The 15,000-nt window shown below is 44.5% G+C and overlaps 1 protein-coding gene across 2 annotated transcripts in view; it reads right to left on the bottom strand.

Moving 5' to 3' along the window:
* The window catches only part of TMEM47 (transmembrane protein 47), a 25,606-nt gene that overhangs the window by 1,848 nt on the left and 8,758 nt on the right, over positions 1 to 15,000 (bottom strand). Inside the window, exons 2-3 of one of the 2 annotated variants that reach the window (XM_085860525.1) lie at positions 3,884 to 4,024; positions 1 to 238 (exon numbers count right to left, since the gene is read on the bottom strand). The exon at positions 1 to 238 is cut by the window's left edge and continues 1,848 nt beyond it. In XM_085860525.1, coding sequence (XP_085716651.1) covers positions 36 to 238; positions 3,884 to 4,024 — 344 coding nt within the window. In that variant the 3' untranslated portion in view covers positions 1 to 35. Of the gene's footprint in view, positions 239 to 1,007; positions 2,609 to 3,883; positions 4,025 to 15,000 lie in introns of those variants that run through there. The other variant, XM_085860526.1, reaches the window with a different exon arrangement.

Here is a 15,000-nt window from a genome sequence, read left to right as displayed (position 1 = left end):
GGGAAAGAAAAAGAAAGGGAAGCTCTTGCAGTGTATCAACGTTGTGTGGAACCGCCACAATAGGTTGAGGAAATGTGGTCACGTGGGCTGAGACACAGGAGAATTGCAGACCCCAGCATGAAAATGGCGGCTCCCCATGCCAAGCCATAACCCCAATCAAACTCGTGGTAAGATCGCAGGGCGGTCTCATCCAGGAACTTGATTGGGAAGAGAATTAACGCACACACCTGGAGGATGACTGACAAAGGAAGAAGCAGATGAACCGAAATAATCAACAATGAATTATTTCATGCAAAGTAAAAAAAATGCAAGTAATTTACCGTCAAGCCAGCAATTGATTGTTTTACACATTCAGGAAGCACAGTGACCTGTGAAAATGAAATGAATATCCCTGATTGTTAAAATAATTTTGTTTGCAATCTGAGATATGAACACAATCAAATGGATTACATCTATCCGTATCTGGTATAAGCATGTCCTTTGGCATCACACAGTGCTCGTACCCGTGCAGACATCGAACAGATATTCAGTTTGATTAGGCGATCCACAAGTGGCCAAATGCGGAGTATATTTTGTTGCAGCTCTGATGTACTACTTTGGCAGTGGTCGGCTTTTTCGCAGCTCACGATCCATGTTACCAGACGAGCTTGTATCAGGACTCCGTGAATTCTAACCACCTCCTCTGTGGTACCTTCTCCCTTTCCTCGCTCTCCCTCTCTTCCTTGCTCTCGTCCTTCCTCCCCCCCTACCCCTTCCTAGCACCCCCTCCTTTCTTCCTCAGCGCTCCTCACTCTCTCTGTACCCCCCTCACTCTCTCCCCACTCCCACTTATTCGCTCCCCCACCCATCCTCGGTCCTCTCCATCTCCCTCCCTCTCCTACCACACTCCCCTCTCCCCACTCTTCCCTCTTCATTATCCCCTTCTCCCTCCTTGCTCTCTCCTCTCTCCTCTCTCCTCTCTCCTCTCTCCTCTCTCCTCTCTCCTCTCTCCGCTCGCCTCTCTCCTCTCTCCTCTCTCCTCTCTCCTCTCTCCTCTCTCCTCTCTCCTCTCTCCTCTCTTCTCTCTCTCTCTCACCTCTCTCCCTTAGTATTCCCATAAGCGATGCGACAGGTAGTATTTGCTAGTGCAGTACGTCCATGATATCGGTGCCTGGAGAAGAAGCTGAGCTGCATTTTGTCTCTTCAAAACAAAGGTCTTTCTGCAGACCTATCGTCATCCTCCATCATACAAAGTCCTTCCTTGGCACACCTGAACTCCTATCCACATACAAGCTTGATATATTACTGCTCTCACTTCTGGGCTGGGTCCCCTGTCTCACATCTTGCTCAGTTTGATGCGGTGAAAATCAAGGCCTTCAAGATCATTGGAATTTCTCACAATGAAGCTGAGTCTATGGGCTATCATTTCACCACCACCGACAGTTCGGTGGTCTCTGTCTTTGTTCATCTCCTTTCTGGTTTCGCACCCTCTGCCCTCTCCATGCTTTGTTCCTCCCAGGAATCTGCCGGATGCATGCGGTCCAACAGCATCCCCCTCCTCATGAAACTCCCAAAATCCAAAACCACTGCTCATTTGTTCCTCTTTCCCCCCCCCCCCCACCTGTAGAGCCGACTTCCACACACTCTTCAATCTCATTCTTCCCTGTAGCTTTTCAAGACAGTTGTTCACCACCACGTCAAATCATCCCCCATACAAAACCATGATCTAAACGACCCCCGTTCCTCCCAAAATTTTGCTTCTGTATCCGTTTTGTCCACCCATTGCGTTCTCCCTTTCCCCTCATCATTACCTGCTTCCCTTGTTCATCTGTCTCCATCCATTTTCTCCATCTGCCCTGTTGTTGGCGTTTATTGCTTCTTTTTCTGTTGTTCCTTTTGTTATGTAGCGTCATGATCTGTTCTGTGTCCTCGCTCTTCCACGAACCTTGACTGTGTGAACAAAAACAAACTGGAAAGCATCTGAAAATGAAAAGCCTGTCCACTTTGTATTCAGACGTCTTCTTCTTTATGCAAAACGGTACCTTTGACCTTTTGACCAAAATATCAATTTGTCTTCTCCATATTTTCATAATAAAGCTTTGTTGAAAATTTGATAAAGCTCAAATGATAATTAAAATTTCAGGTCAATTGGGTGAAAATTGATGATTTTATGTGATGCTGAACTTTGAGCTTTTGACCAAATTATCAATTTGTCTTCTTCATATTCTCATAGTAAAGGTTTTATAAAAATTTGATAACAAATGGTTGAAAAAAAAAGTTTTGGCCCAGACAGACAGACACACAGAAGTGATTACAAAATCCCATCTGCCACTGCGTGGGGGATGGACTAACAATTGCCTGTGGCATGGCATGACCTCCCTGGAATTGTGTTCCATTGCTGTGAGAGGGTTTCATCCATGCATCATTAGCAAGACGTTTTACAATATGAAGCACATTTACTGCAGGGAGATGGTACTATATATGCCATACGGACAGGGCAGAGAACCACCTCTCCCTTGGAAGATGCGGAATGGAGTGCAACTTCTTCTCCGGGCTCCACAGAGTCCTGACATGAACTTCATCGAACTCGTTCAGGAACATGAATCGCGAGCTCTGGAAAAGCCGACCTCTGCCAAATAATACACAAGAGCTGCAACAAAATCTACCTCAAATTTGGAAAAGTCTGGATCAGGCTGTCATACAGAACATCATTGATAAAAGGCCTTCACCGGTTCGAACACAGAATGTTCAGGTCACAAGTTGTTCAAATAAAGTTTGTTTACACTCAAATACGTTACTTTTTATTGTGGCAGGGTGGTGTAACAATCATACGGATCTCAATATGGTCAATGCGTAATGTTCAACATTTCTCTATTGGAATTCTTTGTGCGAGTTTTTAAAAACATTTTTTATGATCACTTTTCTCCAACTTCGCAGCCTGGTATGAGAAGAGTTCAAAAAGCTCGATGAACGACTTCATCACAATATTGTTCAAGAAACCCCCGCATGTATATGAAAACCCTGTACAGTACATAATGTACATTTATCTATTTCCGAATATCTATTGAACAACAAAGAAAGCAAAACAATGGGGAAATCAAACCGGCGGGGGGGGGGGGGAGCTGCAATAATTAATTGGACATAAAATGGGGGAAAGGTTGCAATACAAAGGGGATGAAAAGGGGGAAAAGTAACATCAAAAAGGTGGCATAAAATCCATGGGGGAAAAGCAACACAAAGAGGCCAAGATGGGGGGAAAGGCAACACAAAGGGGACAAAATGTGAACATAAGTGTGGGAAAGCAACACAAAAGCCAAAAATGGGGAAAACACGTCACAAAGAGGACATTAATGGGGGGGGGTGGAAAAGCAATGGTAAGGGGACATAAATGGGGGAAGAGCCGCTATACTAAAGGGATACAAATGAGGGAAAGTTAACATCACAAAAGGGGGTGTAAAATATATGGGGGGAAAAGCAACACAAATGGGACAAAATGGGGGAAATGCAAGACAAATGGGGACACAAATGGGGGAAAGCTACACAAAAGCAACATAAATGGGAAAACGCAACAGAAAGGGGACATTCATAAGGGAAAAGCAACACAAAGAGGACAAGACGGAGGAAAAGGCAAGACAAAGGGGAAATAAATGGGGGAAGCAACATAAAAGCTACAGTACATAAATGGGGGAAAACACAACACAAAGGGGACATTCATGAGGGAAAAGCAACACAAAGTCAAAAGATTTGGAAGCAGCAGAAAAATAAAGAACTAAAAAAAACTTTTCAACAAAGAGGGAAATCTTTGGGAGAAAAATCAATATCATCTCTAACAGAAGTAAACTAGGGAGGACTTGTCCGCAAACGTGACCTTACGTGTCCAGAGACAGGCTCATGAGTTACCTACCAGCCATGTACAGCAGTACAGCCATCGGGAGAGAGAGCCTTCGGTAAGAACCGGCACAAAGAGCTACCAGGCCCGTGATCGTTGCAAGAAGGGATAACAGACAGGCGGCGAGGACCAGAGCTAGTGTCGCCAGTTTCCAGTCTGTGGAAGCAAGACCAGAGATTTGGGGGGGGGGTGGAACAGAGATGGGTGGGGGTCAGAATGCCAACATGCATCTAATCGTGAAGCAAGGGAATCGAAAGATCGAAAGAGGGCGCTTCATCCGATTGATGCGTCCGTCACCTGTTCTGGTGCCGTACAAGCAAGGGTTGCATCACGGAGCATGCTGCCCTCTTCTGCGGGAACGTTAAGCCGGTTATCCCAATGTCCAACTTGTGCAGCAATTTCATGAATACGCTTTCAGAGCCAAAATGATATGGCCGGATAAAGCCAATCCGATTGAACGAGTGAAGAAATATGCCGCAGACCGAGCCAGGATACAGAATCGGATCATTTTCGGATTCCAATGTTTGATGTCCATCAAAAGCATATTTTGGTGGAAAAATGTTGGGTGTGAATACAACCTGCGTGAGATCATTGACGTTTCAGGTATGAACACTTTCCTATGGCCAGGAAAGGTCGATCCAAACCATACTTGAACATCTTGGAGCGCCGGATGAAATACACCGGGTGGTGACTCACCTGTTTCACCTTCAAATGAACTCACGTAATGTCACCTTTCCTTTACACCTCTCCATCCAGTTGGTTTATATGTCATTGAAGGAAAGAAATGAATTGATATCACCTTCAACCTGCAGATTTAAATACCCCTGATTTTAAAGATGGTAATAAAGTCGTTATCAAAAAAGCACGAAGGATGAAAATTTTGTCTAAGTTGCAGCAAATTTATTATTATTATTATTATTATTATTATTATTATTATTATTATTATTATTATTATTATTATTTTCTACAGGTGAGATCCATCCAGGACAGCCAGCTTCACGTTTAACTTCCAGCATGCCTTGGGATGTGTCTCCCCATGCTTGAGACTGCAGCTCCTCGTGCCTGCGATTACGGCTCCACATGCATGGGAATACGGCTCCTCATACCGAGGAATACAGCTCCTTGTGCCTGCGATTACGGCTCCACATGCATGGGAATACGGCTCCTCATACCGAGGAATACAGCTCCTTGTGCCTGAATACAGCTCCTCATGCTTGGAGATATGGCTCCCCATACACGCTGCCTGAGCACAGCTCCTTATGCCTGTTCCTCATGCTCCTCATGGCTCCAGGCACGGGAATGCTCCTCATGGGAATGCTCATGCACAGCTCCTCATGGCTCCCCATGCCTGGTGCCTGAATGCAGCTCCCCATACCTGGTGCCCGAGTTCAGCTCGCCGTGCCTGGTGCCCAAGTTCAGCTCCCTGTGCCTGCTACCTGAGTTCAGCTCCCTATGCCTGGTGCCTGAATGCAGCTCCCCATACCTGGTGCCCGAGTTCAGCTCCCCATGCCTGGTGCCCGAGTTCAGCTCCCCGTGCCTGGTGCCCGAGTTCAGCTCCCCGTGCCTGGTACCTGAGTTCAGCTCCCTGTGCCTCATGCCTGAATGCAGCTCCCTGTGCCTGGTTCCCAAATTCAGCTCCCTATGCCTGGTGCCTGAATGCTGCTCCCCATACCTGGTTCCCAAGTTCAGATCGCCATGCCTGGTGCCCAAGTTCAGCTCCCCGTGCCTGGTGCCCGAGTTCAGCTCCCCGTGCCTGGTACCTGAGTTCAGCTCCCTGTGCCTCGTGCCTGAATGCAGCTGCTCATGCCTGGTGCCCGAGTTCAGCTCCCTGTGCCTGGTTCCCAAGTTCAGCTCCCTATGCCTGGTGCCTGAATGCTGCTCCCCATACCTGGTTCCCAAGTTCAGCTCCCCATGCTTGGTGCCTGAATGCAGCTCCCCATACTGGTGCCCGAGTTCAGCTCGCCGTGCCTGGCGCCCAAGTTTAGCTCCCCGTGCCTGGTACCTGAGTTCAGCTCCCTACACCTAGTGCCTGAATGCAGCTCCTCATGCAGGGGGCCTGAGTTCAGCTCACTGTGCCTGGTTCCCAAGTTCAGCTCCCTATGCCTGGTGCCTGAATGCTGCTCCCCATGCCTGGTGTCTGAATGCTGCTCCCTGTGCCTGGTGCCTGAGTACATCTCCTCGTGCATGGGAATAGGGTTCTATATTTCTGGGAATATGGCTCCTTGTGCCCGAATGCAGCTCCTTATGCCTGGGAAGGTCACTCCCCGTTCCTGGTGCCTGAGTGCAGCTCCCCGTGCCTAACGCCCCATTGGAAGGTGGTTAACCGGATTAGGAGATTCAGCCCAAAAGACGTCCAATCAGCATTAAAAGGGTAACTGCATATGAATACCCCTAGGCTGACAGCAAACTTTAAAACTGAACAAGCATAATTATTCTCACGCTCCCCAAACGCCTCTAATTGACGTTCATAAAGCGAATTTTACATTTATACTCCATCTCATTTAAAATATCAATTTAAAACCTCAACCTCTACATTTGAAACGCTTAAAAAAAAGAAGAAAAAAAAAAGCTTTAACTGTTTAAAAACAAACTTTTTGTTTAGATTGACACTACCGTGGGAGTGTCCACGTCATCCTTCTGATAAGGATGGAATGCAGGCTGCGTGCTTGCGTTTTGGTGGTGGCCCTGGTGTACCTTGGCCAAACGTCATGTTTAAAGTTACCTGTGTAAGTCATATGATCTGGAGCAGGTAGGAAGGTTACTGTGTGAATATAACAAAGACACTTTTGGACCGAAAAGCCTTTTCTTTTGAAAAAGCCTTCCTGAAAGGAAGTGTGGCAGGAAAGTTTGGAAAGTGGGGGTGCTGAGCATAAACCTATTGGAAACAGAGGTAATGGTGAGCTAGAGAGAGGCTATGATTGATGGGGCAGGCAGAGAGTTAAAGCAAGTGGGGAAATTCAATTACCTGTGTTTTACTTTGGAGGACGGATGGTTGCAGAGCCGAATGTGGGCGAGTCAAGGAAGGGTGGAGAAAGTGGAGGATTGTTCTGAGATGGTCTATGACAGAAATATCATTCTGGTTCAGCTGAGGATGAAGATTTGGTCATATGGTTCTCCTGTATGGAGTGAAGACCTTGACTTTGATAAAGGGAAGACAGCTTTCTGCAGAGGAAACAGATTTCAATGTGGAGAGGGTTGATGTGAATCTCTCTGGGAGAAAGCAGGATGACGTTAAGAATATCAGGAGTAAAGGATAGTAGTCGTAGCCATAAGGCAAGAGAGGAATCTTAGAGGAAGGTGCTCAGGAGAGAGGAGAGGGATGTGCTCAGTCAGGTCTTTGGCAAGAGGACATGTGGAAGATCAAAATTGAGGTGGAAGGAGGCAGTGAAGAGATACATGAGGTGTAAGTGCAAAGAGAGGACGCTCACGACAGAGTATTGTTTTAATTGAGATTAAGTGAATAAAAACAAGAAGATGGGATTCATTGAGGCCATGAAAGCTGCAGTTCATGGAAAGAAGTCTTTCACGTCTGAAAATGTTTAAATTGTACAAGTTATACTGCTTGGATATTCCTTGTGAAAAGCATCAGATTTATCGCGAGTACTTTGAACCACAAGATCGTTTCTAATGTCGGAGAAAAATTTACCTCCGACATATTCTTCATCCACAAAAGTGGCGAACACCAAGGACAGTCGGCTTAATGTCCTGCTGCAAAGCGATAACCTTTGACAGCTTCAGGAGGGCTATGGCTTCAAAGACCATACCAGATGTTTTGATCGATTCTATGCGGAACATCACAATGCTATTTTCATGTTTAGAAACTGGCATCGTGCAGTGGCCAGGGTCCAGGCATGTGCGGTGGCCGGGGTCCTGGCATCGTGTAGTGGCCGGGGTCCCAGCATTATGCAATGGCAAGGGTCCCAGCATCGTGCAGTGGCTGGGTTCCTGGTGTCGTGCAGTGGCCGGGTTCCTGCCATCGTGTTGTGGCCCGGCTCCTGCCATCGTGCAGTGGCCCAGCTCCCGTCCACGTGCAGTGGCTAGGATCCTGACATCGTGCAGTGGCCCGGCTCCCGTCATTGTGCAGTGGCCGGGATCCTGACATCATGTAGTGACCGGATACCTGCCATCGTGCAGTGGCCCGGCTCCCATCATCATGCAGTGGCTAGGATCCTGACATCGTGTAGTGGCCGGATACCTGCCATCATGCAGTGGCCCGGCTCCTGTCATCATGCAGTGGCCGGGATCCTGACATCATGTAGTGGCCCGGATCCTGTCATCATGCAGTGGCCGGATACCTGCCATCGTGCAGTGACCCGGCTCCTGTCATCATGTAGTGGCTGGGATCCTGACATCATGTAGTGGCTGGGATCCTGACATCATGCAGTGGCCGGGATCCTGTCATCATGCAGTGGCCGGGATCCTGTCATCATGCAGTGGCCGGATACCTGCCATCGTGCAGTGGCCCTGCTCCTGTCATCATGCAGTGGCCGGGATCCTGACATCATGTAGTGGCCGGATACCTGCCATCGTGCAGTGGCCCGGCTCCTGCCATCATGCAGTGGCCCGGCTCCCGTCATCATGCAGTGGCTGGGATCCTGACATCATGCAGCGAATGGAGTCTTGGTACTCTGTAAAACTTAATCAATCTAGGTCTTTCAAAACATGACTCTCTTACTGTCCAAAGCAATTTTAGTGATAAATAACGGTTCGATTAATCTTCACAGAATTCACATGTTCGATAAACTAGAAACACAGGTGAAACACATGATTTTCAGATGTACATACATACAAACATTCTATACCTACATAATTTCCTTATTTTAATAAAGTAGGATAGTGCGATCTGATGCGAGATTAGTCCTTACAAAGACGTTTTGATAGTCATCATGCAGTCACTGTATCACGTGAGTATTACATCATTTCTTACCTTCCAGCGACCATCTGATGAAAAACGCAATTGCTTTAAGTGGTCGGAAGAGTGTTGTGTCGATGGAGACACTGATCTTTGTGGGCATGAGTGGGATACTGAAGGGGGGCGGAGGGGGCGGGGGTGAGGTAACGGGGGATGTACTGGTGCCAAACAGGGGTGGTGGTATCCAGAAGACCCGAGTAAATACACGGAGAACATTGACAATTCCCAATCGGTTGGTAAGATCTTCCAAAAACCCTGCACTCTGCATCGGATCTCTCCCCACATACTGATGACCTCGAAAATTAGCATATCGGCACATCGATTACAGGTGATCAAATCATTGGTTCCTTCGTCATTAATAAGAATAACAAAATGTATCTCAACCTGAAATCTCCATTAACTTGGTGACCAGTTTAGTGTTTGTATGCATGTACTGTGTGTACACGTACAGTGCCTACAGAAACTATTCACAGCCCTCAACTTTCTTCACATTTTGTTGTGTGACAGCCTGAATATAAAGTTGATTCAATTAAAAAAATTTGTCACCAATCGAAACAAAATACCCCATAATGATAAAGTGAAAACATATTTTAAGAATTTTTTATATAATAATTAAAAATGAAAAGCTGAGATGTCTTGAGTCAATAAGTATTCAACCCCTTTGCTGTGACACTCCAAATTGAGTTTCCTTTGATCATCCAGATTGGAGTCCACCTGTGCCCATTATAAAAAAACAATATATATATATATATATATATATATATATATATATATATATATATATATATATATATATATATATATATATATATATCACTATTTTAAAGCCTTTTTACCTGAACAGGGGTCAGCTTTTTGTGGGCTCCAATCATGGTACCCTTTCTTGTGGCAATGTTTTTACGGCCGGATGCCCTTCCTGACACCAACCCTACAGTCACCTTCGACATGCAGGGATAATTACCAGTATGCTGGTGCTCATTTCGCCGACCTCAGAAGAATGACAGGCTGGGTCAACCCCCCCTGATGTTAATTCAGTAGCCAGCAGGGCTCGAACTCAGGACCCCAAGGATCCCAAGCCACTGCCTTAAGCACTAAGCCAACACCAGACTATACATACATACATACATACATACAAAAAACATACATACGAGATCCATCTAAAAAGTAACGGGACTGAGCCTGCTGTGTGCTCCACTTACATAATTTGAATGAATGGGTTGCGTCACAGTCTTTCGCAACATTCCAGCAATATATATGATTGGTGATGGTTGACTGCACTCATTGTGTGATGTTTTTACAGATCGTGCTTTACACGTTGTCTAGTCTGAATAGTCTAGTCTGAAAAAAAAAAAATATATATATATATATATATATATATATATATATATATATATATATATATATATATATATATATATATATATATATATATATATACACACATACAAGTCAGAAGACGATGATGGTTCACGAGCGGTATTTGACGATGTCGATTGTTTCAGAAGTCAAGGATGAGACAATGTGATAATGTTTGACCAAGTTATAAAAACGATCAACATGATGTGGTACGAGTGACAGGTTATTAGCTGCAAAATGTCGAAAACCCGGTTTCGTTCAACAACTTTCAAAATTTGACCTTTCCATAACCTTTACAGGTCACAAAACAATGTTGTGGACATTAAAATAAGGAAACAGGATACGTGCTATAACTTATTGGAGTTAGTTCGTCGAAGAAGGTCGAAAACCCAGTTTGATTCCCACAACTTTGAAAATTTGACCTTTGTGAACTTTAAAGGTCAAAGGTCAAAGATTATGACCTTTGGTGCAAAACTTCCTCTGGAACATTCCAGGAACAACATAACGTCATATAGGCTCTATGGCATTTCGTACTCCTCGGATTATTCATACTTTTATGAAATCAGTGTAAAAACAAACTTGAAGGGGGCGCCACGGGCAAGGTGTTCAAGATAGAGCAAAATGGTTTCAAGACTTTAGGTGGGCAATGACCTCAAGATTATGCATAAAAAAATATTGTCATCCTAGCTCTCAAAGTTTGGGCGGTCATATGATTTTTATGTCAAAATTTGCAATTTTCTAAGTTTGTGACCTTGTGACCTTGACCTTGGGGCGAAAATGGAAAATCGAGCTCCGTGGGGCTATGAAGGTACCATTGGGCTAACCAAATACCGAAACCCCTGCCAGATTCGACAAACCCCTCAGAGAAGATGGATTTTTATATCAAAATTTTCAATTTTATAAGTTCGTGACCGTGTGACCTTGACCTTGTGACCTTGCCCTTGGGACGAAAAAGAAAAATCGAGCTCCGTGGGGCTATCCACGTGCCATTGGGCTAACCAAATACCGAAACCCCTGCCAGATTCGACAAACCCCTCGGAGAAGATGGATTTTTATGTCAAAATTCGCAATTTTCTAAGTTCGTGACCTTGTGACCTTGACCTTGGGACGAAAATGAAAAATCGAGCTCTGTGCGGCTATACAGGTGCCATTGGGCTAACCAACTACCGAAACGCCTGCCAGATTCGACAAACCCCCTAGGAGAAGATGCAAATTGAAATTGGCTACCCCCTAAAAACACACGTTTTTTGGGCGTGGCTCCGCCCATAATGGGCGCACCACGCCCATTTTCAGGAAAACACAACTTGATCATGATATAAACCTCCCACCAAAATTTAACAGGATCGGATCAAAACCCACGGGGCTATGCTCGGGACAGACAGACAGACATACAGACAGACAGACACACAAAAATAACGAATATCGTGGTCACTTATTTTTTTCGTGAAAATATTTTTTCGTGAACCAATATTTTTTTCCGTGAAAATATTTTTTCGTGAACCAATAATAAGGGTAGAACAAATTAAAAAAAATTGTTTTTTTGAAAAAAAAAATTTTTCGACTCGATCGACTACCCAACAGACAGACAGACAGACAGACAGACAGACACACAGCAATAACGAATATTGTGGTCACTTATTTTTTACGTGAAAAAAAAAATTATATATATATATATACACATATACATTACAAATATACATTAGTTATATTTATAAATATGAAATATATACATACATATATATATATATTCCTATACATATACAAATATATACTATATATATATATACTATATATATATATATATATATATATATATATATATATATATATATATATATATATATATATATATATATATATATATATATATATATATATATACACATACAGTAGACTAGGTGTAAGTCGGCAGTGTGTAACTCGTCACTTCGCCTAAGTCGGCAGCGTCAAAAAGTCCCGAATTTATCTCATCTTAAATCCCTTTGAATAAAGGGTCATCCCTCTGTAAGTCGTCATCTCTAAGTCGTCACTTCGTCCAAGTCGTCAGATGTTGTCCATTCCCACGTAATGGAAACTCAAGTAAATTACCACTCCTAACTCGTCACACGGAACTACTGCCTCATGAGAAGCTCGATTTCATGGAATCGTGATGCTCGCTCATTTGTGTACACCGCCAGTGATAGGCTATTTATAACTGCGTACACACGTTGATCGCACTGCAGGCAGGACAATGGCGACTAAGCGTAAGCTTACAACTAAAACCTACCAAGAAAAATACGACATTATCCAGTTTTGCGAGGCAAATCCACTGATGAAGAAAACAGACATAGCTGAGAAGTTGGACATCAAACGGCAGACATTGAACGATATCTTGAAGAATAAGGGCAAGATATTTGGACAAGTGTAGAAGATCGTGAGGCCGGTGGGAAGTGTGAAATGCGTGAAATGTGTGTCCTTTGAAGATGTCGATGACGTGCTCATCATCTGGTTTCGGCAAATTTCGGCTCAGCCAAATATTCGTCCGATACTGTCTTTCGGTGGAGGATTGCCCAGCCAGCATCATGGAATACAATGACCAGTTTGAATCCTTTCTCATGCACCAGATGCCCAAGAGTTTGAGGCAGTCAAACATAACGGATTACTTCGCGAAGAAGTAAAGGATCGATCGAGCTTAGTGTTGAAGTCCGATCATGGTTTTATATTGGCTTCTTTTGTAAATTACCGCACTCACTTACACATAGGCATTGAGTGGTAATCATCACCACGATGACTGTGTGTCATGTAATTTGTCACCATACCATCACCGATGGTATACGAGTTGTCTTACAGAGTTGTTCATTATCTTTACTTTTGATAAACTGATTCATGAATTCCACCTTTGCTTGATCACTTTCCAACTCACCAACTCACCTCCACCTATGCCCCGAGGATTGTGTTTTCCTTTTGGTACAATAGCCGGCTCTCACACATATGTGTCCAGGCCACGCGCGACTTCATCCTTCACCCCACAGTAATCATGAATGTTCGCATACGCGTAAGTCGTCACATTTTTCTCGGTCCCGATGGTGACGACTTACGCCTCGTCTACTGTGTATATATATATATATATATATATATATATATATATATATATATATATATATATATATATATATATATATATACACACACACACACTCACATGCACTTAAAGCTGAAGAAAGCAGTTAACAAAATGTAAACCCTTTGCTGTTTCAAACTCTACCGGTGTTCCTCTACAGCTGCAGACATTCACAATTTGTACATACATTCATATATACATATACATATATATATATATATATATATATATATATATATATATATATATATATATATACTGTTACGAATTATGCGGTTCGGACAGGCATGACGACCACTTCAGCCCAAACGCAGTCGCGCGCCCGCCGAAAACCGGAATTCAGTCGTAGCCTTCTGGATAACCCCGAAAACCTTAACGCACCATAAACTTGTCAATATCCTGTCCGCGTGGTACAGGGTCAATTGCCAGATCTCGATATACCTAATTATCCACGCAGACACAAATACCGAGAATTTATACCTCGACGGAGACTTGTATGGAACGAGCCATGAAGCACGCTCGTCCCGTGTGCGTTTTGCCGAGTGGTTTTAAATCACCAAGTTCCATCGGACCAAATTATCACGTTTATCGGCTTTAATAGCCAGCTAATTTCCCAAACGCGTCATGGCAGTCAATGGGAGGAAAGTGACGCAACGAGCAGATTGACATTCAAACAATGGGGCATTTATTTACACAGGCACATAAGCAGTCAATGGGGGGATAGGGGAAATGACAGGAGCAAAAGCCTACAGCCAATGTATTCAATAATGTACAGTCATGCACTTAATCAGTTCTACTTATTCAGACAAGACGCCACAGACTTTCATACAAAAACTCAGGAAAAGAAAAGGGCTCACGAACCTTTATTTCAAACTCGGGAGCCTGGTTGACCGAGGGCTCCGAGGGGCCCCGCAGGTTACCTGGCCGCTCCTAGTGACGGCTCGAGCATCTTCGGGTCGGCGACTCCTGTGTCTGTTCCACCTGAGCGTCGCAAAACGTGCTAGTCGCTTGAGCGGCTTGAGAAGCTTGGCGGGCAGCTCTCCTTGGCCGCTTGGCCTTCACTGTGGCCTGGTCGATCGGGCTTGGCCGACGACGCTTCAGAGGAGCGAATGGGCCTTGCTCTCTTCGAGTTGATGCTCTTTCAGGACCCGCTCACTCCTCAGCGTCGCTCGACCGTCTCAGGGCCATCTGTTCGGACCGTGACGTAGTTTGCTCGACTCCGGCTGTTCCACGTGCTCCGTCTCCGGCTGACAACTGACGACTCTTCACTGTCGACTGCCCCTGGTGACTTCTCCCGTCTCCCAACGACGACTGCTTTTGGCGACTGACAACTCCAACTGGCTCTGGTGATTCACTTCGCCCTTTTTATAGCCCGAGGGAGGGGGGGTGTATATATATATATATATATATATATATATATATATATATATATATATATATATATATGTATGTATATGTATATACACACTCACATGCACTTATCGCTGAAGAAAGCAGTTAGAAAATGTAAACCCTTTGCTGTTTCAAACTCTACCCGAGTACCTCTACAGCTGCAGACATTCAGAAGTTGTACATACATGAGAATCCCAATGCAACACACCCCCCTCAGCCATCGGACCAATTTCATCACTTCCGGCATCTTGTCTGCAAAGTGATAACTGGCCCAAATCTGGCTGTAATGGGACTCAATCTTGAGTCCTCAGCAATCAGTTAGGGGTGCGTTATTAAGGCCTAAGTCACATTTGCTCGACGGCGAGGATACGG

Source organism: Eptatretus burgeri, chromosome 16, assembly GCF_056783735.1.
Source record: "Eptatretus burgeri isolate ZD-2024b chromosome 16, Ebu_testis_v1, whole genome shotgun sequence".
Classification (NCBI taxonomy): domain Eukaryota; kingdom Metazoa; phylum Chordata; class Myxini; order Myxiniformes; family Myxinidae; genus Eptatretus; species Eptatretus burgeri.
This window is presented reverse-complemented; position numbering and strand designations above follow the sequence as displayed.